Genomic DNA, 26,868 nt, shown 5'->3' with positions numbered 1-26,868 from the left:
CATAATTCCATCATATTTATGATGGTAAGAATTCCAGTTTACTGAAGCTATAACTGTTGGGAAATTGAAATTTAAAACTGGTTTCAATTTATAGTTTTATCAAAGTTCTGCAGATAGATGTTTTCAGAGATAGTTATACAAAATTTAGGAAAATAGCAGCCCTAGAGCCCCTTTTCCACAGTTTCTGTTTCCCAGGGACAAACAGGTTCAGCTCTTTCAACTGATATTTTATTTACCATTCATAAAGATACATGTTTGACTTCCAGTTACCTGGAGGGTCGTAGATAAAGTGGATCTTTTATTTTAACAGCTTTCAACTAGTCTGCCTAAAGATGGGACTAACTTTATTCCCATTTCCAGGGGATTCTTAAACCATGAATCCCTGAAACTTTTTGATTTTATTGCATAAATTGGGTTAGTATTCTCCTTTCTCTACTATTGCTGTCTGCTATCTCAGATCTGCTAGGTCAGTTACAAGTCACATATCTTCTTTCAAGCTTCATTTTTGTTGTTTTTTTCTCTGTTCTCTCTGTTCTTATGTACGTATGCCTTTGCTGTCATTTCAGTTAGATATTGTAAGGGAGTAAAGTTAAATGCCTATGTTTAGTTCACCTTTTTTTTTTTTCTCGTGGAAATTTGGTTGTTGTTTTTAATATATTGGAATAACTTTTTTTTTTTCTTTGAGATAAGAGTCTTGCTCTGTCACCTAGGCTGAAATGCAATGGTACAATCTTGGCTGGCTGCAACTTCTGCCTCCTGGGTTCAAGTGATTCTCATGCCTCAATCTCTCAAGTAGCTGGGATTACAGGTGTGTACCACCATGTCTGGCTAATTTTTGTATTTTTAGTAGAGATGGAGTTTCACCATGTTGGCCAGGCTGGTCTTGAACTCCTGACCTCAAGTAGTCTGCCCATCTCAGCTTCCCAAAGTGCTGAGATTGCAAGAGTGAGCCACCATGCCTGACATGAAATAACTTTTAATAGTTTGCCTGTTTATAGTACATGGGTCCAGGACAGATACACATTTTGTTTTGCTCAATTCAATTACATTATTTAGAAAATCTACTTTTATTAATTGACAATGTACATATTTGAGGGGTACATAACGATGTTTCAATACATATAATGTATAGTGATCAGATCAGGGTAATTGACATATACATTATTTCAAACATTTATTGTAGCTATTTGAACTATATATTATTGTTAACTATAGTCATCTAACAGTGGTATAGAACACTAGAACTTATTCTTCCTATCTAGCTGTAATTTTGTAACCTTTCACAAATCTCTTCCTATCCCTCTCTTCCTTATGCCCTTCCCAGTCTCTAGTATCCTTTGTTCTACTTTTTACTTCTATGAGATCAGGTTTTTAGCTTCTACCATGAATGAGAACATGCAGGGTTTAACTTTCTGTTCCTGGCTTATTTCACTTAACATAATATCCTCCAGTTCCATCCATGTTGCTGCGAATGACAAAATTTGATTCTTTTTATGGCAGAACAGTATTCCACTGTCTGTAGACCCCATTTTCTTTATCCATTCTTCTGTTGTTGGGCATCTAGGTTGATTCCTTATCTTGACTATTGTGAATAGTGCTGCAATAAACAAGGGGTGCAGATGTCTCTTCAATATACTGATTTTCTTTCCTTTGGATAAAATTCCCAGTGGTGGGATTGCTGGATCATATGGTAGTTCTATTAGTAGTTTTTTGAGGAATCTCCATGCGCTTCTCCATAGTAGCTGTACTAGTTTACATTCCTACCAAATGTGTAAGAGTTCCTTTATCTCTGCATCCTCACCAGCATTTGTAATTTTCTTGTCTTTTTGATCGTAACCATCTTAAGTGGGTGAGATGGTATCTCATTATAGTTTTGATTTGCATTTCCCTGATGATTAGTGTATTAGTTCGTTCTCATGCTGCTAATAAAGACATACCCGAGCCTGGGTAATTTATAAAGGAAAGAGGTTTAATTGACTCACAGTTGAGCATGGCTGGGGAGGCATCAGGAAACTTAAAATCATGGTGGAAGGGGAAGCAAACACATCCTTCTTCACATGGCAGCAGGAGAGAGAAGAATGAGAACCAGGCAAAGGGGGGAGCCCTTTATAAAACCATCAGATCTTGTGAGAACTTACTCACTGTCATGAGAATAGCATGAGGGAAACCACCCCCCAGTGATTTAGTTACCTCCCACTAGGTCCCTCCCATGACACATGGGGTTTATGGAAACTACAATTTAAGATGAGATTTGGATGGGAACAGAGCCAAACCATATCAATTAGTGATGTTGGGCATTTTAAAATATATTTATTGGCCACATGTATGTCTTCTTTTATGTGTTTAGATTTTTTGCCCATCTTTAAATTGGATTGTTTGTTTTTTGATGTTAAAAAGTTTGAGTTCCTTTTATATTCTGGCTATTAATTCCCTGTTCCATGAATAGTTTGCAAATATTTTTTCCTAGTGTATAGGTTATCTTTTTACTCTGTTGATTGTTTGCTTTGCTGTGCAGAAGCTTTTTGTTTTTATATAATCTCCATTTGTTTATTCTTGCTTTTGTTGCCTATGTTTTTGAGGACTTATTCATAAAATCTTTTCTCAGACCAATGCCCTGAAGTATTTCCTCTATGGTTTCTTTTAGTAGTTTTGTAGTTTTGGGTTTTACATTTAGGTCTTTGATCCATTTTGGGGTCAATTTTTATATAGGATGAGAGATGGGCATCTAGTTTTCTTCTGCATATCTAGTTTTCCCAGAAGTATTTATTGAAGGGACTATCCTTTCCTCAATGAGTGTTCCTGACACCTTTATTAAAAATCAGTTAACTGTAGATACATGGATTGATTAATTTCTGGGTTCTCTATTCTTTTCCACTGATCTATGTGTCTGTTTTTATGCCAGTATTATGCTGTTTTGGTTACTATGGCTTTGTAGTATATTTTGAAGTCTTATGGTATGACGCCTCCTCTTTGTGCTCAGGATTGCTTCAGCTATTCAGAGGCTTCTGTCGTTCCATATGTATTTTAGGATTGTTTTTTCTGTTTCTGTGAAGAAGGTAATTGTTATTTTGACATGTGCATTGACTCTGTAGATTTCTTTGAGTTGTGGGATCACTTTAACAATACTCTTCTGATCCATATGCATGAGATGTCTTTCATTTGTTTGTATCATCTTCAGTTTCTTTAATCAGTAGTTTATGGTTTTTCTGGAGAAGTCTTTCATCTTCTTGTTTAAATTTATTCCTAGGTATTCTTTTATTGTTGCTGTTGTTAATAAGATTACCTTTTTGATTTCATTTTCAGCTAGTTTGTTGTTTGTGTTTAGAAATGCTACTGATTTGTGTATATTGATACTGTGTCTTGTAATTGTACTGATTTCATTTATCAGTTCTAAGAGTTTTTGGTATAGTCTTTAGGTTTTTCTATATATAAGATTGTGTCATCTCCAAATAGACATTTTGACTTCCTCCTTTTCAACTTGGTTGCCTGTTATTTCTCTTGACTAATTGCTCTGACTAGGACTTTCAGTACTATGTTGAATGAGAGTTGTGAAAGTAGATGTCCTTGTCTTGTTCTAGTAGTCAGAGGAAACACTTTTGGCTTTTTCCTAGTCAGTATGATGTTAGCTTTGGGTTTGCCATATATGGCCTTTATTATGTTGAGATACTTTCCTTCTATCCCTAATTTGTGAGGTTTTAATCATGAAAGAATGTTGACTTTTATCAAATGCTTTTTCTGTATCTATCAAGATGACCATATGGTTTTTGTCTTTCATTCTATTGGTGTGATGATGGTGTGATGATGTTTATTGATTTGTATTTGTTGAACCATCCTTGCATTCCTCAGATAAATTCCCCTGAATCATGATGTATTATCTTTTTGGTGTGTTGTTAGATTTGGCTTTCTAATATTTTGTTGAGAATTTTTATGTATATGTACATTGAATGTATTAGCCTGCAGTTTTCTTCTTTTTGTTGTGTTCTTGTCTGGTTTTGGTTTCAGGGTTATCCCAGCCTCATAGAATGAGTTAGGAAGAATCATTCTGCTTCAATTTTTTGGAATAGTTTGAGAAAAATTGATATTAATTATTCCCTAAAGGTTCAGTAAACTTCAGCTGTGAAGCCATCCAGTCCTGGACTTTTCTTTTTTGGAAGACCTTTTGTTTTATTTTGTTTTGTTTTGTTTTGTTTTGAGATGGAGTTTTGCTCTTGTTGGCCCAGGCTGGAGTGCAATGGCATGATCTCGACTCACTGCAACCTCCACCTCCCAGGTTCAAGTGATTCTCCTGCCTCAGCCTCCTGAGTAGCTGGAATTACAGGCATGTGTCACCACACCCAGCTAATTTTGTATTTTTAGTAAAGATGGAGTTTCGCCATGTTGGTCAGGCTGGTCTCAAACTCTCGACTTCAGGTGATCTGCCCGCCTCGACCTCCCAAAGTGCTGGGATTACAGGCATGAGCCACCGCACCCAGCTTGGGAGACTTTTTATTAGTGATTCAATCTGGTTACTTGTTATTGGTCTGTTCAGGTTTTCTGTTTCTTCCTGGTTCAATCTTGGTAGGTTGTATGTGTCCAGGAATTTATCTAGTTTCTCTAGGTTTTCAAATTTGTGTATAGTTGTATTTTTTTGTTTTGTTTTGTTCTGTTTTGTTTTTTTAGACAGGGTCTCACTTTCTTCCAGGCCAGAGTGCACAGGTGTGATCATAGCTCACTGTAACCTCAAACTTCTGGGTTCAAGCAATCCTCCTGCTCCAGCCTGCTGAGTGGCTAGGACTATAGGTGTGCACCACTACTCCCAGCTAATATATATATAGAGATAGAGTTTTGCTGTGTTGCCCAGGCTGGTCTTGAACTCCTGGAATCAAGTGATCCTTCCTCCCCGGTCTCCCAAAGCACTGGAATTACAAGCATGAGCCACTGCAGTCATCCCAAGTTGTTTGTAGTTCAGCATTTCTGTGGTATCTGTTGACAAGTCTTCTTTTTGATTAAATGGGGAATTTAATCAGTTTACATTCAAGATGAGGCCCTCTCCTGATAGGCAAGACCTTCTCCTGTCATTTTATTATATTGTTTTCTTGTTGTTTTCTATTTCCTTTTTTCCTCTCTTATTGTTTATTTTTGTGGTTGGGTAGTTTTCTGTAATTAGATTTGGTTCTTTTCTCTTTCTTCTTTATCAACTCTACTGATGAGTTTTATAGTTTCATATGTTTTTATGATGGTGATTATCATCCTTTTACTTCCAACTGTGAGACTCCCTTGAGCATTTCTTATAACGCTGGCTTAGTGGTGATGAATTTATAGAGTTTTTGCCTGTCTATAAAAGATTTTATTTCTCCTTCATTTCTGAGAGATAGCTTTGCTGGATATAATATTCTTGGATGGCAGTTTTTTTCTTTTCAATATTTTGAATATATCATCTAATTCTGTGCTGGCCTGTAAGGGTTCTACTAAGAAATCTGTTATTAGTCTAATGGGAATTCCCTTATATGTGACTTGATGCTTTTCTCTTGCTACTTTTAGAATTTCTTTGTGTTTGACTTTTGACAATTTGAATATATTTTGCCTTGGAGAGGACCTATTTGGGTTGCATCTATTTGAGGTTCAGTGAGCTTCCTGGACCTAGATGTCTGTCTCGGACCCAAGATTTGGGAAATTTGCAGCTGTTACTTCATTAAATATGTTTCCTTAACTTTTCCCTTCTCTTCTGCTTGGCTGGCCTGTGGATATATCTGCTGTAGATGGCCCGTGGGGCTGTTTCTCAGGTTTGGGAAATGGGTACAAGGCTGCTCAGGGAACTCAGGAGTGTGTCCACCATAGACGGCCCTCAGAGCTATTTCTCAGGCCCTTGACATGGCTTCACAACTTCTTGACTGGCATGGGAGATGCCCCACATGGAACTGTTTCATAGGTCCAGGAGCAGGCACAGGGCTGCCCAGCCTGGGAGTCAATCTGTCTACTAGGGGTGGTTCACACAACTTTTTCAGGTTTGGCATGTGGATACCAGGCTGCTTGGCTGGCTCAGGGTTGTGGCTCAGAAGTGAGCCCTCCATAGGGCTCAGGTGACATGTTTGCCAGAGGTGACCCACAGGGCTGTTTCTCAGGTACAGTCATGGGCTCCTGGCTGCTTGGATGGACTGAGGGTATGCCCACCAGGGGCAACCTGCTGTGCCCAGGGACAGGACTGTTTCTTAGACCTTGATTGCAGGTGGAGAGCTAAGGGCATATCTGCAGTGGGGGAGTGCTGTAGGGCTGTTTCTCAGGACCTGAGTACAGATATATAGCCTCTCTGCCAGCCCAAGGGATGTATCAGCTGCTGAGAAACTTAGGGGGTGCGCTCCCACTTGGAGGGCATGTAGCAGTTTTCTCTGGCTCAAGGGCAGGGTTGCCTTGGGTGGGACTGCCAGACTGTTCCTCTGACTGGAAGTGTGGCAGTGGCGGCAGAGTGTTGGGGAGCGGAGGGTAAGGGAGGTTGATTTCCCTGCTGTGCAGGACTGGAGTCACAGCCGATCCTGGGCCCTGGCTCTGCATAGTTGGGGTTGTGGTGTTCAGCCACCCATGTGGATTTGGTGGAATGAAGATGGAGCTCCAGAGCTAGAGAAATTAAGTGGCTACTAACCTCCAGAGCAGGGTGAGCTCCAGAGGTGGCTCTGGTCTCAAGATGGCACCATGCTGCAGCAACTTTTCTCCCAGGGAGTGGATGGATGGGGGAGGGGAGTGTGCACCTTGTGCTCCTAATCTGGGGCAGTGCAGCTGCATGAATTCCTGGCAGCTCTCCAAACTGGGCTGGAGGCTTGCAAGGACTGTGGGCTTCTCCTGTAGTAAGGATTGTAGGTGTTTGCAGTGGCAGTAGGGGCTGGTAGGGATCTTCTGCTTACCTTTTCCCTGAAATGGGAAGTCCCTCCTGGCTCTGGGCAGATCCAATCTGGGTTGGGGAGACAGGGCTGCAGTGGCCAGGTACCTCCATGCTGCCCTCATAGACTTCTAGTCTCCACCCCTGCATCTCCAGTTGCTCGCTGCACCCCAGTACTCTCCCATTGACACTCAAACTGAATCTTAGCTGTTTATTTGATGCCTAGGTTCTTTCTTATGGGGGGATGCGTGCTGGGTATCTCTAGTCAGTCATCTTATTGATGTCACCCTCTGAAATTAAAAATATTTAAATCTTAAATTACTCTTTTTTTTTTTTTTTGAGATGGAGTCTTGCTCTGTCAACAGGCTGGAGTGCAGTAGCGTGATCTTGGCTCACTGCAACCTCTGCCTCCTGGGTTCAAGGGATTCTTCTGCCTCAGCTTCCCGAGTAGCTGGGACTACAGGTGCGCATCACCATGCCCGGCTAATTTTTGTATTTTTAGTAGAGATGGGGTTTCACCATGTTGGCCAGGATGGTCTCGATCTCTTGACCTCGTGATCCGCCCATCTTGGCCTCCCAAAGTGCTGGGATTACAGATGTGAATCCCTGCGGCTGGCCTGAATCTTAAATTACTCTAAGTAGTCGAGTTATTTGAACACCATGGCTTGTATGTTCTCACAGTTTGATTTCCTTAGAAGGAATTTAGGTAACTTTTCAAATAGATCAGAACAAGGAGAAAGTTATTTTAGACAAGGAATATTACCTGGAGTAGAAGGCAGGCATGAAAGTATATGGTATATTTGTGAACCTGTGTAGCTAGAATGTAAGGTATGTATATGGATGGGAGGTTGGGGAGGGCGGGTAATTGAAACTGTGTGGAACAAAGTAGAGAGGATAGATGCTACTGACTGGAGAAATAATAAATCTATGGTCAAATTGTAAAAGAAGGGTTTTGAATACAGTGTTGATTAAATTCTTTTCTTCAGCAGTGGGAGACTAGAGATTTTTAAGTGATGAGGTCAGTAATTTAAAAAGATAAGAAGTGAAAGTAAAGCAACAATAATAGATTGTTAGTGTAGTCATGGTATTAGATATCAGCTTGTACCAGGTGTATGGTAGTGGGGCTAGAGAGGGATCATATGAGAGAAGTTTGGAGGTATGACAAATAGGTTATATTAATTTATTCCTTTATAATTATTGAGTGGTTTCTGTGTGCCAGGTATAGAATTTATAGTGGTGGGAGGTGGGAAAGGGGAGGAAACAAGAAAGATTCTAGGGTTCTTTGTTGGAAAATTGAACAGATAGTAAAAGATGAGTAGATTTGAGGAGGGAAAATACATCCTGTGTTTTGTTTTTTTTTTCTTGGAGGTAGTTGTAACAAATTCACAGAAGAGCTTAGTTTATGCTCTTACATTTTTTGCTTAGTATCTTGAGTTTATAAAAAGAATTGAAACTGGGTATCCTCCCTTTACTTCCTTCTGTTAGAAATAGCAGAAGTAAAAGTGCAGCTGTTGTTAGTTTAGAATCTTATCTTAGAATATTTAAATTTTACTTCTAGGCTGGAGTGCCGTGGTGCAATCTCGGCTCACTGTGACCTCCAACTCCTGAGTTCAAGCAATTCTCCTGCCTCAGCCTCCTGAGAAGCTGGGATTACAGGTATGCGCCACAATGCCAGGCTAATTTTTATATTTTTAGTAGAGATGTTTCACCATGTTGGCCAGGCTGGTCTTGAACTCCTGACCTCGTGATCTGCCTGCCTCGGCCTTCCAAATAAATTTAACTTTTTAATTGAGTCAGTAATATAAAGAATTGAGTTGAGTACCTAAAAAATAAATGTTAAAAGAAGTAAAATGGCAAGCACAGTGGCTTACTTCTTTAATCCTAACACTTTGGGAGGCCAAGGTGGGAAGATTGCTTGGGGCCAGGAGTTTGAGACCAGCCTGCACAACATAGCAAGACCCCACCAAAAAAAAAGTTAGCGGAGTATAGTGGCTGGCACACACCTGTAGTCCTAACTATTTGAGAGGCTAAGAAAGGAGGAACACTTGAGAGCCCAGGAGTTCAAGGTTGCAGTGAGCCAAAATTGTGCCACTGCATTCCAGCCTGGGTGACAGAGCGAGCCTCTGTCTCTAAATAACAACAACAACAACAATAATAATAATAATAAGAGATTTCTGAGTAAAAATCAAGTGGGGTCACATAATTTTTCTTCACTAAAACCAATTTAAAGAAGGAAAGAGTAGACGGTGGGTTGAAGAAAGAGGGCAGAAATGGAAAGAAGCAGACAAAAAAGGGGTATCTGTAGCCTTATACTATACCAAATACTTCAAAAGTGGAAGGTAAAGAAAGAATGAGAAGATACTAGTTGTATATGACAAGTCTTCTAATCCCAGCCCCATATCCCAGAAACAAGACTAAGGAAAGAGGAAGCCTACAAAATATTGCGATATCTCATTCATACTTTTAGAGAAGTAGACCTAGGAGGTGAGTAGGAAGCAAAAAGTCAAGGAAAAATCCTTGAGAAGACCCTACATACCAGTGCTGAGCCTCAGCAGAGGCAGCAAGCATTGACATTTTAAATGGTACTCTGAGTTAAGGGCAAGAGCCAAAGCCCATGAAGGTAGGCTAGATCCCTCACTAGGGAGATCAGTCTTGGTACAGGACATTTAAGGACACCTCAGCCATGCCTGTGCTCAGTCCAATTTTAGCTCTTCCTTTTCTGTGTCATTGGATTATAGAAAAGTAGATTAAGAGTAGTTCCTAATTCTCAAACTGCAGTTTGTGTGTGTATGCATAAACATGTGTACACAAAAATAAAAATGGACCCAACTAAGATGAGAAAGGTGTTAGGGGTTGCCATGCAGAATCTTAGATATCAGAGTAAATAGGAGCTGAGGATAGCAGTTTCTGTATTAAATGTGATTAAAAAAAATATAGGATGGCAACTCTACAAATATAGGAGAAAAATAAAGGAAAGAAGTAACTCTGAAAAGACTAGGTAAGAATAGCTGATATCCCTAAAATAGAGACTTCAACAAATGGAAGAGAAAAAGTATTCAGAAATAAAATCCAGACAAAAGCTTTTGAAATGAAATGTGTATTTGCAGATTGACAGGCACACTAAATGCTAGGAAAAAAATATGAAATGATTAAAATTGACCATATCCTAGTAGTTTTTAACTTCAGAAATAAGGAGAGAATTATTTTGTTATCCTGGCCAGAAAGAGAAAAACATGACCTATACAAAGAGAAAAAAATTCAAGGTGGCTGAATTTTAACTTCTCAGTTATTGTCAATTCCAGAAGACAATGGAAAAATGTTTACAAAGTTTTGACGGTAGGAATTTGTGAACCAGAAGTATTATACCCAACAGGATCAGATAGATTTGTTTTGGCTGCTAATAACAGTGGCTTAAACTACAAGGATTTATTATCTTGGGTACAAGAAGTATAGAAATAGTCAGTCTAGAACTAGTATGGTGGCTTCACCCAAGGCAACCCGGGATCTTCCCTATCTATGAACACACCTGGTTTCTAGTCTCAGTGTCACTGTCCATGGTGGCTACTGGAGCTGTCATCATTAAAATAACATTGAAAAGATCAGGAAAAGGGAGGGGAGAAAGAACAAAAGGGCTTTTCCCAACTACAAGTACTACCCAACACTTTTGGGTGGTGTTTGGAGCAGAACTTAGTCTTGGCCACATCTAACTGCAAGAAAGGTTAGGAAAGGTCTTTATTTTGGGCAGCAGTGTGCCAGCACAATTTTCAAAGAGGATGATGGAATAATGGGTGTCAATAAGCAGTCTCTGCCATGCCAACCAAGTGGTTAATCAAATACACAGGAAGCAATGGAGATGTTCTCTAACATGTAAGAGCACAGAATATAGCAGTCCTTTCTTGAAAAATACTGTTTGATGATTAAATCAAGTCAACTTCAAATGAAACAAAATTAAGTAGTAATGATTTCAGGTATGGCAAAGCCATCTTAAAATAATCAGGGGTGATCATCAAATCCATTTAAATACAGAAGAAAATGGAACAACTTTGAGAATGGTGGCTGTGGAATAAAATCTAAATGTGAGATCTTTGGAGAAGTATAAGCATGTTAATTATGTCTGCTTTCATAGCAGGAAGCTATGGATACAATGTAAAGTTGAACATGTAGATACAAGTTAAAATCACTGTAGATTTATTAAAGAATGATTTTTGTCACTTTTTTCTTTTGTTTTGATGGCTCTATAAGCTAAGGAAACTTTTTTCTAAATGTTAGGAGGATGTTTTAAGACCTAAATAACTCTTGTGGCAAGACACCTGAAGTTCATGAGTTCTTCCAGTTTTCATTTTCTTTTCTTAGAATTCATGGAAAATTAAATTAATATTTTATTTTCATTTTATTTTTATTTACTTATTCTTTTTGAGACGGAATCTGGCTTTGTCACCCAGGCTGGAATGCAGTGGCGCAGCCTCGGCCCACTGTGTCTATTTATTTGGTAAAATGAAATCATACTCTTTATGATTCTGCATCTTAAAAAAAAATCTCAGGTGGGAATGATGGTTCATCATGCCTGTAATCCCTGCACTTTGTGAGGCTGAGGTGGGAGGATTGCTTGAGCCCAGGAGTTCAAAACCAGCCTGGGCAACATAGTGCGGAAAAAAAAAAAAAATTAGCCGGGCATGGTGGTGTGCACCTGTAGTCTTGGGTACTTGGGAGACTGAGGCAGGAGGATTGTTTGAGTTGGTGAGGTTCAGGCTGCAGTGAGCCATGATTGCTCTACTGCACTTTAGCTTGGGTAACAGAGTGAGACCCTGTCTCAAAAATAAATAAATAAATAAATAAAACTACCTCTAGTCCATCTATACTGCTTGCCTCTGAGCCCACTATATCCTCTTCTTTTGTGTGGAACTGTGATCATACTTTGTTAACTAGCCTCACAACTTCCACTCTGAGCCTTGCAGTCCTGTTCATTCTCTGTGCCACAATAAGAATGGTCTTTTGGAAATTGGATGGTCACTGCTCTGCTGGGATCACTTCAATTACTTTCTGTTTTATTTATAACAAAATTACTTGCTATGGCATCTATGACCTGATGCCTATCTCCTTCTCAGACTTTATCTTGAACCACTGCCATTTGTGTCCCAAGGTCTTTGTGTTTGCTCTTCCTGCTGCCTGAAATGTCCTTTTCTTAATTCTTAGCATAGCTGGCTGTTATCCTTCAGATCTCGATTCAGAGTATTGAGAGGGGACCTTGTTAGCTATCCTTTCCAAAAGTATCCCATCCAGTCCCAATCATCTCCCTCTTTGTTTAGGGCACTTCCTCAACACAAGTCTTGATCATTTTGTATCTTCTCTGTGCAATGCAAGTTTCATCAGGGCAGCCATCTTGTTTGTTGTACACTGTTGTATCCTCAGGGTCGATTACTGTGCAGTGTTAGTAAATGTTCAGTAAATATTTTTTTAAATGATTAGATAGTGACTAAAACATCTCTAAAGCAATGTTCAAATTTTATTCAATTACTTTTTTTTTTTTTTAAATTCAAAACAGAGTCTTGCTCTGTCACCCAGAGCTGGAGTGCAATGGTGTGATCTTGGTTCACTGCAACTTCTGCTTCCCAGGTTCAAGCAATTCTCCTGCCTCAGCCTCTCGAGTAGCTGGGATTACAGGCATGTGCCACCATGCCCGGCTACTTTTTGTACTTTTAGTAGAGACAGGGTTTCACCATATTGACCAGGCTGGTCTTGAACTCCTGACCTCATGATCCACCCGACTCAACCTCTAAAATTGCTGGGATTACAGGTGCGAGCCACCGAGCCCAGCCTCAGTAGTATTTTTGATGATGAGGTATTGTTAGCAAATTTTAATCTCTAAGTCATTTTTAAGGTCTGTTAACTCTTTAAGCCATTTAGTTAACTCTTTAAGCCATTTAGATATCATTTAATCCATTATTATTTTGATAAAGAGTACCTGGAACACTAATTTAGAATGTTTCTACTGAAAACGAGTAATAACATGTCCATGTTTGAATTGAGCCTGATAGGTTGGTGGTAAAACTTTCCTCTGAGTAAATGAGGAAGTTAAACCATTTAAATGGATCATATTTCATTACTGATTTTTCTAAGCAGCACAGCAGTCAAATAAAAGAAAAAGCCAGTACATTATAATTAGCTATTTAAAGGACATTTAAGTACTTAACAAAATAACAAAAAACCCAAAGAATGCTCAAGGAATGGTAGAGTAAATTAATTCATCTGTGGTTGTACTTTGGTTGGTAATAGTAATACTGAAGTTAAGAAACCCTGAAATTTAAAAAGTTGCTTTAAAAGACATATCAGGTGGGTTGGTCGTACCCATCAGGAAATTCTGCAGAGGGCTTTGTGGTTAGTATCAAGATTATAACTCTAGGCCATGTACAGTGGCTCACGCCTGTAATCCCAACACTTTGGGAGGCCGAGGCAGGCAGATCACTTGAGGTCAAGAGTTCAAGACCAGCTTGGCCAACATGGTGAAACCCTAAAAATTCAAAATACAAAATTTATGTAGGAAAAAGATAGCAACATGTATGTTTGGTACTATCTGCTAAAAATATAAAAATTAGCTGGGTGTGGTGGCATGCACCTGTAATCCCAGCTACTTGGGAGGCTGAGGCACAAGAATTGCTTGAACCCAGGAGGCAGCAGTTGCAGTGAGCCGAGATTGCATCACTGCACACCTGCCTGGGTGACAGGGTAAGACTCCATCACAAAAAAAAAAAAAAAAAAAATTGTAACTCTAGGCTGGTCGTGGTGACTCACGCCTATAATCCTAGCACTTTGGGGTGCCAAGGCAGGAGGATTGCTTGAAGTCAGGAGTTTGAGACCAGCCTGGACAACAAAGTGAGACTTGGCCTCACAAAAAGCAAAAAAATAAAAAATATTAGCCAGGCGTGATGCTGTCCACCTTTAGTCGCAGCTACTCGAGAGACTGAGGTGGAGGAACTCTTGAGCCCAGGAGTTTGAGGCTACAGTGAACTATGATTTCACCATTGAACTCCAGCCTAGGTGGCAGAGTGAGACCCTGTCTCTTAACAAAGGGATTATAGATATAGGAATTCACTTAGATTTTGTAACAGCACAAAACACCTTTATTAGTACAGGTTTAGAGAGATGTTACTTGCCTGTAGTTTTTCTTCTTAGATTATGTATCATCTTCTAGCCCAAAGTACACAGACTATGCATTGGTTCCATTAAGGAAAATAAAAATTACAAATATTCATTTTATGACAGGTATAATAGAAAATGTATAGCTGTTTATTAGACCTTATTTTGCATTTCATTTAAAATTACAACTTTGACCATAAAACGTGTGGTGTTTATTCTTCCAAACTTTTCCATGAAATATTATCCTCGTTCCAGATGAAGAATTAAAATTGTTCCTATAACTTGTAATAATTTGTAGGTCACATGATTACAAAGTAGGAGCCCTGAAACTAGTAGGAGATTACATTCTTTTTGTTTAGCTTTTGTATCAATATGAAAGATGTGATTTGAACCTTAGCATTTATTACCCTTTTAAGGGCAGAGCAACTTTGTTCCCAGTTTTCAAGGTCTAAAAATGTCTTGTTTTGGTTGTGGAGAAGGCAGCTGAGTTATATTTAACTTTAGCATTTAGGAATGGTGTTAGACTAGACTTTAACTTACTTTCATTGGACCTTTTAGATTTGCAATATGTAAAACCTTTTAAATCTTACATATTGGTGACTGACAGGTCAGTAAATAAACCAACCATATTTATTATACTTCATGATATCTTTGTACCCTTTAATGTTATGAAAAAGTGTGTTTGTTTATGTGCGTGTTGGGGGAGTACAGGAGTTGGACAGGTAGAGTTTTCAATTCTAGCCCTTAAATTAATTAGTCTGTGGTGGTACTTTGGTTGACAACTTTTTAATTTGATTTGTAAATATTTGTGTTTAATATAGGCGAAAAGTTTTAGGAAAATTCAGAGATAATAAAGACATTGGACTACTCTCAAAGAACGTATGGGTGGGAGGTAGGGGCACAAACAGAAAAGTACACTAAAGTCTATATGAAACAATATATTAAGTATATAGCAGTCCCCCTTATCTGTGAGGGTTATATTCCAAGATCTGCAATGGAAACCTGAAGCCACAGATAGTACCAAACCTATATTTGCTATGTTTTTTCCTGCATATACATACTTATGATAAAGTTTATTTTATAAATTAGGTACAGTAAGGCAGGATCCCCAACCAGTTGGTCTGCAACCTGGCAGGAACTGGGGGCTGCACAACAGGAGGTGAGTGGTGGGCAAGTGAGCCAAGCTGCATCTGTATTTACAGCTGCCCCCAGTCACTTGCATTACCATCTGAGCTCTGCCTCCTGTCAGCTCAGCAGCGGTATTAGATTCTCATAAGAGTGCGAACTCTGTTCTCAACTGTATGTGAGGGATCTAGGTTGCATGCTCCTTATGAGAATCTAATGCCTGATTGTGTGAGGTGGAGTTGAGGCAGTGATGCTAGCCAGCACTGGGGAGCATCTGCAAATACAGATTAACATTAGCAGAGAAGTTTGACTGCACAGAGACCGCAATAAATAAATTGCTTGCAGACTCATATCAAAACCCTATCAGTGAGTTGAGTGCTTCATTTTTACAGCTGTATCTGGTGACAGGCTTTAAGTCAGAATCCAACACTTAATTTTAGTCCATGCATGGCCCACCTATTATTTTACTTACCTTGTCCATCCACACGTCTTTCTCACACTGCACTTACCTCAGTCACAGATTTGGTTAAGCCCACAAGCTAACTTTAGCCAAAATGAGTAAATAACAAAACATTACTAGAGAGCTTCTTTGTAAAGGGGGAACACCCAATGATGAGACAGCAGAAGACTGTAAGACTGCCAACAAAAAGAAAGCTGCATTTAAAAGAATACCAAGAGTCCCACTTAATTTATGGGTTCATTGCAACAGGTGATTCACATTCTCCAGGCCTGCTTTGTATATGTGGTGACTAGCTATCCAACAAAGCCATGAAACCTTCAAAACTGTGTTGTCACATGGAGACCACTTATCCTGCATTAAAAGACAAGGCTTTGGAGTTTTTCAGAAGAAAAAAATGTGAACCTGAAGAACAGAAGCAATTATGGAAGGCCACCACTTCATCAAATGTGTCTGCACTGAGAGCATAATTCTTAGTGGCTAACAGTATTGCTAAAGCTAAGAAGCCGTTTACTATTGGTGAAGAGTTGATCCTGCCTGCTTGCTGTTAAGGACATTTGTTATGAACTTTTAGGAAAGGCTGCAGTTCAGAAGGTGGCACATGTTCCTTTTTCAGCTAGTACCATAACTAGATGATTTGATGAAATAAAGGATATTGAGGCACAATTGTTAGGATTAATGAGTCACCATGGTGTGCAATCCAGGTTGACAAGTCTACTGATGTTGACAACAAGGCCGTAGTGCTTGTTTTTGTGTCATATACTTCTCAGGAGGATGTGCATGAGGATATGTTATGTGCCCTTTTGTTGCCAACCAGTACCACAGCTGTAGAACTGATTTGGTGATTTTGTGTTGGTATATACATGAACGGAGCGGCTGCCATGACTGGACAGCTTTCTGGTTTCACTACTTGGGTCAAAGAGGTCGCTTCTGCTTGCGCGTCTACGCACTGTGTCATCCATAGAGAAATGCTGGCTAGGCACAAAATGTCACCCAAACTTAACCAACATTTTCAGGATGTGATTAAAATTATCAACCACATTAAAGTACATGTCTTTAGTTTATGTCTGTTTGTGCAGCTCTGTGAGGAAATGGTTGCAGAGCACACACAGCTTCTCTTATCCACAGAAGTAAGATGGCTTTCTAAAGGTAGATCAGTGGTCAGAGGTTTTGAGTTACAAGGTCTCTCCAGAGAATTTTTTTTTTTTTTTTTTTTTTGAGACAGAGTCTTGCTCTGTCACCCAGGCTGGAGTGCAGTGGCGCGATCTTGGCTCACTGCAAGCTCTGCCTCCCGGGTACATGCCATTCTCCTGCCTCAGCCTCCCGATTAGCTGGGAGTACAGGCACCCACCACCATGCCCAGTCAATTTTTTGTATTTTTAGTAGAGACAGGGTTTCGCCCTGTTGGCCAGGATGGTCTCAATCTCCTGACCTCGTGATCTGCCCGCCTCGGCTTCCCAGAGTGCTGGGACCACAGGCGTGAGCCACCGTGCCTGGCTTTTTATTTTTATTTTTAGAAAAATTGTTATCACTGGCAGCACATTTCAGTGACACAGAATGGATCACAAAACTTGCTTACTTTGTGTGACATATTCAACCTGCTCAAAGAACTCAGCTTGTGACTTCAGGGGAGAATGACAAATGTGTTCAAGTCAGTAGATAAAGTGGCTGCATTCAAAGCCATACTGGAATTATGGGGGTGACGAGTGAACATTGAGGGATTTTTTGACATGTTTCAAACATTAGCAGAGATTTTGAGAGAGACTGAGCCAGGACCTTCTTTCTCCCAGCTGGTGCATTATCACCTATCTCAGCTTTCAAAAGAGTTTGAGCCTTACTTCCCAACCAGAAAAGACCCCCGAACTGGGAAGTAATGGATCTGCAACCTGTTTGTGAATAAGCCAACTGTATCGACTTTGTCCGTGCTAGAAGAGGATCAACTGATTAAGGTCGCAAATGATGGTGGCCTTAAAAGTATGTTTGAGACAACTTCAAATCTCCATACATTCTGGATTAAAGTCAAGGCGGACTATCCTTGCCACAAAAACACTGAAAAGTCTGTTTCCATTTCTATCATCCTATCTTTGTGAAGCAGAGTTTTCTGTAGTATAGTTGACAGCAACCAAAATGAGATTATGGAATAGACTGGACATAACACACTTTGGGTGTCACTGTCTCCCATCATCCCCAGATGGGACCATCTAGTTGCAGGAAAAGAAGCTCAGGACTCCCACTGATTCCTACGTTATGGTGGGTTGAATAATTATTTCATTATATATTATAATGTAATAATAATAGAAATAAAGTATACAATAAATGTAATGCTCTTGAATCATCCCAAAACCATCTCCCCACCCTGGCCATGGAAAAATTGTCTTCTACAAAACCAGTCCCTGGTGCTAAAAAAGGTTGGGGACTGCTGCAAGTAAGAGATAGATAATAACAAATAATAAAATAGAACAGTTATAACAGTATACTCTAATGAAAAGGTATGTGAATTTGGTCTCTCTCTGTCTCCAAATATCTTATTTTACTGTACTGCAGTTACTGCAGTAACTGAAATGTGGAAAGCAAAGCCTTGGATAAAGGGGATGCTACTGTAAGGGGAACACAGAACAGGATGAGAAATATTGAGTGGAAGAATTTGGGAGAAACTTATATGGAGAAAGTGAAATTTTGGAGGTCTTGTCACAATCTTCCTTGTTTTAGAAAAAGAAGTGTTAATTTTGGCACAGAGGTAGAAAATGTTGAAAGGATGGGATGGTTGAAACAAGTTGTATGAGAAGATGATGAGCAATAATGTTGGACAATTAAGGTCAGATTGTAGAGAGTCTAAATACAGTACTTGTGGATTTTATTTTGTAAGCAGCAGAGAATGATACAAGGATGTTGGAATGGAATAATAATATGAGGGCCTGAAGAGATTTATGTAAACTACTTTTAACAAATTAAAAGCTCTTTAGGGCCCAGTGTGGTGGCTCATACCTGTAATCCCAGCACTTTTGGAGTCTGAGGTAAGAAGATTGCTGAGGACAACAGTTCAAGACCAGCCTGGGCAGCATAGTGAGACTCTATCTCTCTCTACAAAAAATTTTTAAAATAGCCCAGTTTGGTGGCATGCAACTTTAGCTACTCGGGAGGCTAAGGCAGGACAGTCACTTGAGCCCAGGAGTTTGATGTTACAGTGAGCTATGATCAAGCCACTGCACTTCAGTCTGGGTGACAGCGAGACCCTGTCTCTAAAAACAAAATAAATAGATATTTTTTATTTAGTCTAACAGTTTCTACTATGTTAAATTCCATATATGTAACACTTATTTAAGAAGTAATATTAATGTTTTTGGGTGTGTTAGTAAGAATTCAGAGGAACTTCTGTACATTATTGGAATTGGTGACCTGAGAGGAAGAAGCTGAAACAAAATTAATATAAGTAGAGGGTTTATTTGAATCAAGCTTGAGGATTGCAACTGGGAGCACAGATTTGAGTTGCTCTGAATATACTCTCTGATTAGCAGCAGTTCAAAGTGGATTTTTCCAGCCTGGGCAACATAGTGAGACCTCATGTCTACTAAAATTCAAATAAATTAGCCAGGCATCGTGGTACATGCCTGTAGTGCCAGCTACTTTTGGGGCTGAGGCAGAAGGATCACTTGAGCTGGGAAGTCGAAGCTGCCGTGAGCCCTGATTGTGCCATGCACTCTAGCCTGGGCAACTGAGTGAGACTTTGTCTCAAAAAAAAAAAAAAAAAAAGATTTGTTTTCTTTTAAAGGGAAAGAAGCAGTTCCTGTGTTGTTTACTGAGAATTTATGTTAAAATAACATAAACTATTGATTTGCTATACATTGTACTTTGTATCACAAATTCCAGAAACATGAAGATAAATGAGTGAGGCAGCTCGTCAGGAAGGAATGACTTTAAACAGTTGTCCCCCAGGCTTGGGTGCAGGGACTTGACTGAAGTCCTATACTCACATGTCTGTGCTTGCACACCTCACATGGCTCAGACTGCTCTGAACTCTTTCTTTTCGCACAATTGTTATTTAACCTTTGTTGAGTTGTGGAATATTTGGCTAGATGGCACTTGGAAAAACCTGAGGTCCAGAGAACTCAGTACTTATTCAAGAGCACACAGCTCTTAGTATCAGAACTTGGATCTAGAACCCAGTCCTCTTGATGCTTAGTCATTGCTTTTTATCTGCTGTACTTCCTTTACCATATATTACAGTGTACTGAGTACTTAGAGACAAAGAAAGACTGATGCCACATTTTTTCTTTAAGAGTATTTACATATGACCAAGTGACCTGTGTGGTCACATATTGCTTTACATTTCTATTTAAATTACAGATTTTTGAGCATATATTGGTGCTAGAAGAGAGACATTAAGCTTCAGCATTTTTTAGTCCAAATGAAAGCTGGCTGAGTGTGGTGACTCATGCCTGTAATTCCAGTGCTTTTGGAGGCTGAGGCGGGCGGATCACATGAGGTCAGGAGTTCGAGACCAGCCTGGCCAACATGGTGAAACCCAGTCTCTATTAAAAATACCAACAATTAGCCTGGCGTGGTGGTGGGCACCTGTAATCCTAGCTACTGAGGAGGCTGAGACAGGAGAATTGCTTGAACCCGGGAGGTGGAGCTTGCATTGAGCCGAGATCACACCATTGCGTTCCAGCCTGGGCAATGAGAGCAAAACTCCGTCTCAAAAAAAACAAAACAAAAGAAAAAAAAAAGAAAGCTTCATCTTGGAGGAGTAGGATTTGAGCTGATTTAGAAGGATGTATGAGTGGAGAAAAGGATGGAATAGGAATAATAATAACATATGCAAAGTGTCAGAGGTGGAAATACGTTGTTTTCTGAGCCTAGTTAGAGTCATGCCAGAACAGAGAAATTTGTTTCAGATGATGAGAGATGTACATTGTAACATTATATAGTATTTGATACAATTTTTGTAACATGGGGATTGGTTAAAAATCTGACAGTGTGGGAGACCATATTTGTGCAAAGAATACTCATGGGCATTATTATACAGTTGACCCTTGAACAATTGAGGGTTAGGGGTACTGACCCCTGTGCTGTGGAAAATTTGGCTATAACTTTTGAATACCCCAGAACTTAACTACTAATAGCCTACTGTTGACAGGAAGTCTTACTAATAACATAAACAGATAATACATATTTTATATGTTATAGGTTTATGTACTGTATAATTACAATAAAGTAAGCTAGAGAAAAAGTGTTATTAAATTGTAAAGAAGGGAAAATAGGCCGGGCACAGTGGCTCACACCTGTAATCCCAGCACTTTGGGTGGCCGAGATGGGAGGATCACATGAGGTCAGAAGTTCGAGAACAACCTGACCAACATGGAGAAACCCTGTCTCTACTAAAAATACGAAATTAGCTGGATGTAGTGGCGCATGCCTGTAATCCCAGCTAGCAGGAGAATCGCTTGAACCTGGAGGCAGAGGTTGCAGTGAGCCAAGATCATACCGAGATCACACCACTGCACTCCAGCCTGGGCAACAAGAGTGAAAACTCCATCTGGAAAAAAAAAAAAGAAGAAGAGAAAATATATTTACTATTCCTTAAGTGGAAGTGGATCATGATAAAGGTCTTCATCCTTGTCATCTTCACATTGAATAGGTTGAAGAAGTGGAGTGGTTGGTTTTGCCTTCCTGGATAGCAGAGGCAGAAGAGGTAAAAGGGCAGGCAGGAGTAGCAGGCACACTCGGTATAACTTTTATTGAAAAAAATCCACATATAAGCGGACCAGCGCAGCTTACCCCCCATGTTCAACTGTATTTGATTGAGATTCCGTAGAGGCAGACTTAACATACCATCTGTTCTGTACTCATCTTTTCCCACCACCCTGGTCTTTGGCATTTTGTGTGGAAATCAATACAGTAAATAAAGACACATACACACATATGTTTATTGTGGCACTGTTCACAATAGCAAGGACTTAGAACCAACCCAAATGCCCATCAATGATAGACTGGATAAACAAAATACTATGCAGCCATAAAAAAGGGTGAGTTCATGTCATTTGCAGGGACATGGGTGATGCTGGAAACCATCATTCACAGCGTATTCTCACTCATAAGTGGGAGTTGAACAATTAGAACACATGGAGACAGGGAGGGGAACATCACACCCCGGGGCCTGACGGGGTGGGGGGCTCAGGAAGGGATAGCATTAGGAGAAATACCCAGTGTAGATGACGGGTTGATGGGTGCAGCAAACCACCATCGCACATGTATACTTGTGTAACAACCCTGCACGTTCTGCACATGTACCCCAAAACTTAAAGTATAATTAAAAAAAAAGCAAAAAATAAAAATAAAAAAAGAATTTCAGATATTTTGTTAAGGTGTGATAATTAAATCTGTGTCAAGGATAGTATTAGCTTAGAGTTAACTGCCCAATGTTATGCCTGCAGTTAGCCCTATGGTTTTAGGATTGGATTATTTCTAAATAAATAAGTATTATGCATCATAATACCCATGCTTGTATCAGATCAGTTGATCAAAAAAGATTAAGATCCTCTGGTAAAGGTCCCCAGTAAGTTTTTTTGCTTTTTTTCTGTAAATAAACTTTAATGTGATAATTTAACATTAAATCTGAGCTATCATGGTGGTAGAGACTATAAAACTGTATTCCTGTACTATCATAGAATCGAAGAAGTTGGAAAGGCTTTAGAAATAATCTTCATTATTCATGAAATAACTTGACTTATTAATCCATGTTGTTTATACCCATGTGTAATTTGGGTATCTTTGAGTGTGCTTTGTCAGATATCCAGTTCAGAAATCTATCTCAGCATGCTATAAAACCTGTTTTAAAAATAGGTATGAGCCATTCAGTTTGACTGAAAGGTTGTTGACACAATGGAAAAACTGTTAAACGAGTTTGCACAGAAAATCACCATTACTGAAGAAAGGTTTTTTTTTTGTTTTGTTTTGTTTTAAAAAAAAGAAAATTCGTTGAATTTTTATTTCTATAGACCCAAATAAATATAGTTTAAAATATTTAGAACACTTTATATAACTAGAATGCTGTTAGATTTTTGGTATTTATCTAAGTGTAGCTAGGTAAACCAAATATATATATATAAAGTATTTGCGATTATTTTCTTGTGAGGCAGGCAGTATTTTTCTCACTTTCATTTGAGCTTTTTCTTTTTTTAAAAAAACTATTATTTATATGTGAGTGTTTAAATATTCCCTAAATAAATATCTGATATGTTTAATAGACTGACAAAATCCTTTCACGTTTTGTATATGAAATGTATATTATTTACATTGTTAGGGGGTTAGGAAAGAGGATCTTTATTTTGTTAGATAATCTGGAATATTTGTCAATAAAGATTGGGTAAAGTGAAAAGAGGGTAAGTGAAAAGTTGATATTCTCATATTTTTTTACCATTTTTCATACTTTGAGGGGACAGGTTATAACCAATCTGGAAAGCATTTACAGTTGTCATGACAAACAAATATAATGAGTGTGTAATGTCTATTGAATAGTCCCCTAGCAAAATCAGTGGGGAAAACCTCTGGGATACAATGTGGTTAAAGTTAATAAATCATACTCAAAGGCTTCCAGGACAGAAAAACAAAAATGGGAAATTTTAAGTCAGTAAGGGAAAGCTTCCTCAAAAAACCCTCGTGAGAGAAATAAAGGTAGCCACACTTGACTGAGAAATTAGTGGAGGTGAACTTTGAAATCTGTAAATAATCCATGTGTATGTAATTGAGAATTGACATTGTAACCTTATGGTAATTGGGTGGCTGTTTTTATTTTCATTGTGAACAAAAACTGGTTGCATGTATTTCTCTTTAAACTGCTATGTTTAAAAAAGGAAATATAAATACTTTCTAGTTCCCAGATTGGAGAATTTTTTATATGAAAATTGATGATAAAAATAATTATAATTGAAAACCTACTGCATGTCCTGGACTGTGGCAGGCATCTCATGTATATTATTTATTGGTCACAAAGATCCTATAAGGGATGGGGAGGTACCGTTATTTCTAGTTTATAAGTGAAAGAAACAGGTTGAGAGAAATTCAGTGACTTCTTCAATTTTATGTAATAGATAGTGGAGCTAATATTTGAATTCAGGTCTTTTGACTATATCCTTCTTTTCTTTCCATTATGTTAAGCTGTTTGTCAGGAATTTCAAAACATAGTTTGCTTGAATTTGATCAGTTAGAGTCACTAATATCTTAGGAAAGGTTATAAAATAATTTGGTTTATAACACTGTCAAAAATACAGGCATTAAATAAATTCTGCTTTAAATTTTAGAGGTTTATCATCTAAACATCTGAACTTGCTGATAATTTTTATTGTATCTGAATCTTAATATGCTCAAAAGACATGCATGCTCCCAAGAGTGATATATAAAACCTCTGGTACTTTGTTTACTGAGGCAAACTAGTAGTAGTGTTTCTACAGTTGGAGATCTGTATGTACTAGGATTGGCTCAGCAGGGTGCTTTACCCCCAGGATTTTCCTGAGATCATCCTGTGTGGCCTTGGATGATCCTGGTTTGTAATGAGTTCTGGGGCCAATAACTGCTTTTGAACCTGTTCTAGGCTAATCCTTAACACCAGACTAGAAGTACCCTCTATGCCAGTGTCATCTTATGACTAAAATAGTATTCTGGAGTTGATGGGAATCAGTCTCAAATAACGTCTAGGGTTAAAGAATCATTAAGTTTAGTACCAATCCTGTTTTAGACAAATACAGAAAAGATGCTTATGAAATGGTTTTTGGTATTTGTCTTAGTTTAATTATTTTTAAAAGAGATTTGCAGTTATATAACATATCAACTGTTTTAATCTGTTTCTTGTAAGTTACAATTCAGTAGCTTAATTTTTTCAATAAAATAAACTTAGGGACTATATTTTATAAACTGAAATATTAAAGTGTTTATTTTGATCTTTGAGGATTGTCATAATTACTTAAATGACAGTTAGCAAACTGTGATATCTGGGAAGTCTTTAGTGTTAATTATTCCTGTGTATTAACTCTAATATTGGCTTAGTATTTAACATAAATACTTTTTGGCTTCTTGGGTTATTTTAATTCAGTTTTGTGTTTACTGAGTATCAGGGAAAATTAAATGTCATTATAAATTCTGTCATCTCTATTAAGCCATCCTTTAGCAATGGTAACTGACACTGGTTTTTAGAAAAAAAACTACATTACTGATTGAATTAATTGGTTTCTTGTGTGTGGATTTATAGATGTACAATTTCTGGTATAACCTAGGAAATTCTGAAATTTAAAATATTTTTTAAAAGAGACAATTCAACCTATTTTGTAAGAAAACAAGTGTTATTTATTCACGTAAATAGAACTTTCTTTTATTGTGGCAACTGATTTTTGTTTACTTAAGAGAACCTGTTGCTAAAATAGTAATGAGGAAGGGTGTAATATAAGTCTTGTCATACACCCCTTGCTCTGCAAGTAACCAGAGTGCTATGTCTACATGCTCTTCTGTCTCCTTTTGGAAGGTAGAAACAAAGTCATTTGTATGTTTTTCTCTCTTGCACAGCCTAAAATGACCAATGTGTGATTTCAGTGGAATAAATGGCGTCCAAAGTCACAGATGCTATAGTCTGGTATCAAAAGAAGGTAAGTTGATAGTCAAAACTTTTAGCTTTCTAAATGTTTTAATTTCAAAAATATATGTTTATTTCATGCTATAGATGTTAGGATTTTGAGTGGAAAAGGAAGATTATTTTTATTTTCCTTGTACTTATTTTACTTCTAAATAAATTGGAAAGATGATGCTGAAAAATATTTTTTCTCTACTTTTTACTCTACAATAGCAAAGTAGCTAGATTAATTATAATATAATGCAAATCTCCAGGAGTGGATAAAATGAGCATTTTATACAAGCATTAACATTTTTCTTTAATTTTCTAAGAGAAAGATTAGCAGAGCTATTATGTAACAACAGTTATATATTATATATCAACAGTTTTTAATTTATTTCTTTTGAGTTACAATTCAGTAGCTGAATTCTTCAGTAAAATAAAGTTTTGGGGGCTCTATTTTACAAACTGAAATATTGAAGTGTTTATTTTGATGTTTTAGGATTGTCATACCTACTTTAAATAGCTATATCATCTTATATATTTCAAAATAAGCTTTACCGATGTAATGTTTTTCTTTATAAAGTCCAAAAGAATATAGGCATTTTTGACAATACAGTAAACTGTTTACTCCTAATGAGTGTTGTTTATATTCTTTAAAATTTACATTGTTTCGTGTAATACCTTAGATCTTTTCTGTACATAGTGAATTATATTTGTTTTCACATTTTAAAACATTTTGATACCTTATTCTTCAGATGTCTATTAACAAAATATAATGATACATTTAAAGCTTTTCTTATATGGTAGAAAAAACACATATTTTTTTTTTTGAGGTGGAGTCTCTCTCTCTCTCTGTTACCCAGGCTGGAGTGCAGTGGCGTGATCTCAGCTTACTGCAACCTCTGCCTCCTGGGTTCAAGCGATCTCTTGCCTCAGCCTCCCAAGTATCTGGGATTACAGACATGTGCTACCACGCCTGGCTAATTTTTGTATTTTTAGTAGAAACAGGGTTTCACCATGTTGGTCAGGCTGATCTTGAACTCCTGACGTCAGGTGATCTGCCCGCCTCACTTAGCCTCTGAAAGTGCTAGGATTACAGGCGTGAGCCACTGCGCCCAGCCGAACAGATGATTTTAAAATTTTGTTCAATTGAAAATAAGTTATTTTAAAATTACTAATTTTAAAAGTAATTTTAAAAGTTAGACAAACCGAAGAATATGACCTTTTTTAAGAATATTTTTTGAGACAGGGTCTCACTGTGTCGCCCAGGCTTGAGTGCAGTTGCACACTCATGGCTCACGGCAGCCTCAACCTCTTGGGCTCATGTGATCCTCCTACCTAAACCTCCCTTAATAGCTGGCATGGGATTATGGTCTGTTTTTAGATGTGTTATTTGTTTTCTGGGTAGAACATGACACAGGCATATAATTACATTTTTCATATAAGGTACTTTATTGGAAGTATTGATATCAATATACTATTAATTGTCTTCTGTGTTTTTTAGTGCCTCCTTTTAAACTTTTAAACTTCCAGTCAAGTTAAAAATCAGTCTGCTTAGCTAAAGAGCTAAATAAAATTATAAATTAAGGAAAACAAAACCAAAAAAACTTTTAACATTTTCCTGTCTGTATCTTTGAAAGTTTTTCTCTTTTCTAATTTCTACCTAATAAACTTTTTCTCTGTTTGACTTTTTACATTAAA

At 38.1% G+C, this 26,868-nt stretch overlaps 1 protein-coding gene across 5 annotated transcripts in view; it reads left to right on the top strand.

Annotated features, from left to right (window-relative positions):
• Nucleotides 1–26,868, top strand: part of PHTF2 (putative homeodomain transcription factor 2) — a 160,279-nt gene that overhangs the window by 15,319 nt on the left and 118,092 nt on the right. For 3 of the 5 annotated variants that reach the window (XM_073009189.1, XM_073009186.1, XM_073009188.1), the window contains exons 2-3: nt 8,409–8,506; nt 25,122–25,201. In XM_073009189.1, coding sequence (XP_072865290.1) covers nt 25,157–25,201 — 45 coding nt within the window. In that variant the 5' untranslated portion in view covers nt 8,409–8,506; nt 25,122–25,156. The remainder of the gene's footprint in view (nt 1–8,408; nt 8,507–25,121; nt 25,202–26,868) is intronic. The other 2 variants (XM_007982399.3, XM_007982401.3) reach the window with 1 other exon arrangement.

The sequence above is a fragment of the Chlorocebus sabaeus genome, chromosome 21 (genome assembly GCF_047675955.1).
Source record: "Chlorocebus sabaeus isolate Y175 chromosome 21, mChlSab1.0.hap1, whole genome shotgun sequence".
Lineage (NCBI taxonomy): Eukaryota > Metazoa > Chordata > Mammalia > Primates > Cercopithecidae > Chlorocebus > Chlorocebus sabaeus.
This window is presented reverse-complemented; position numbering and strand designations above follow the sequence as displayed.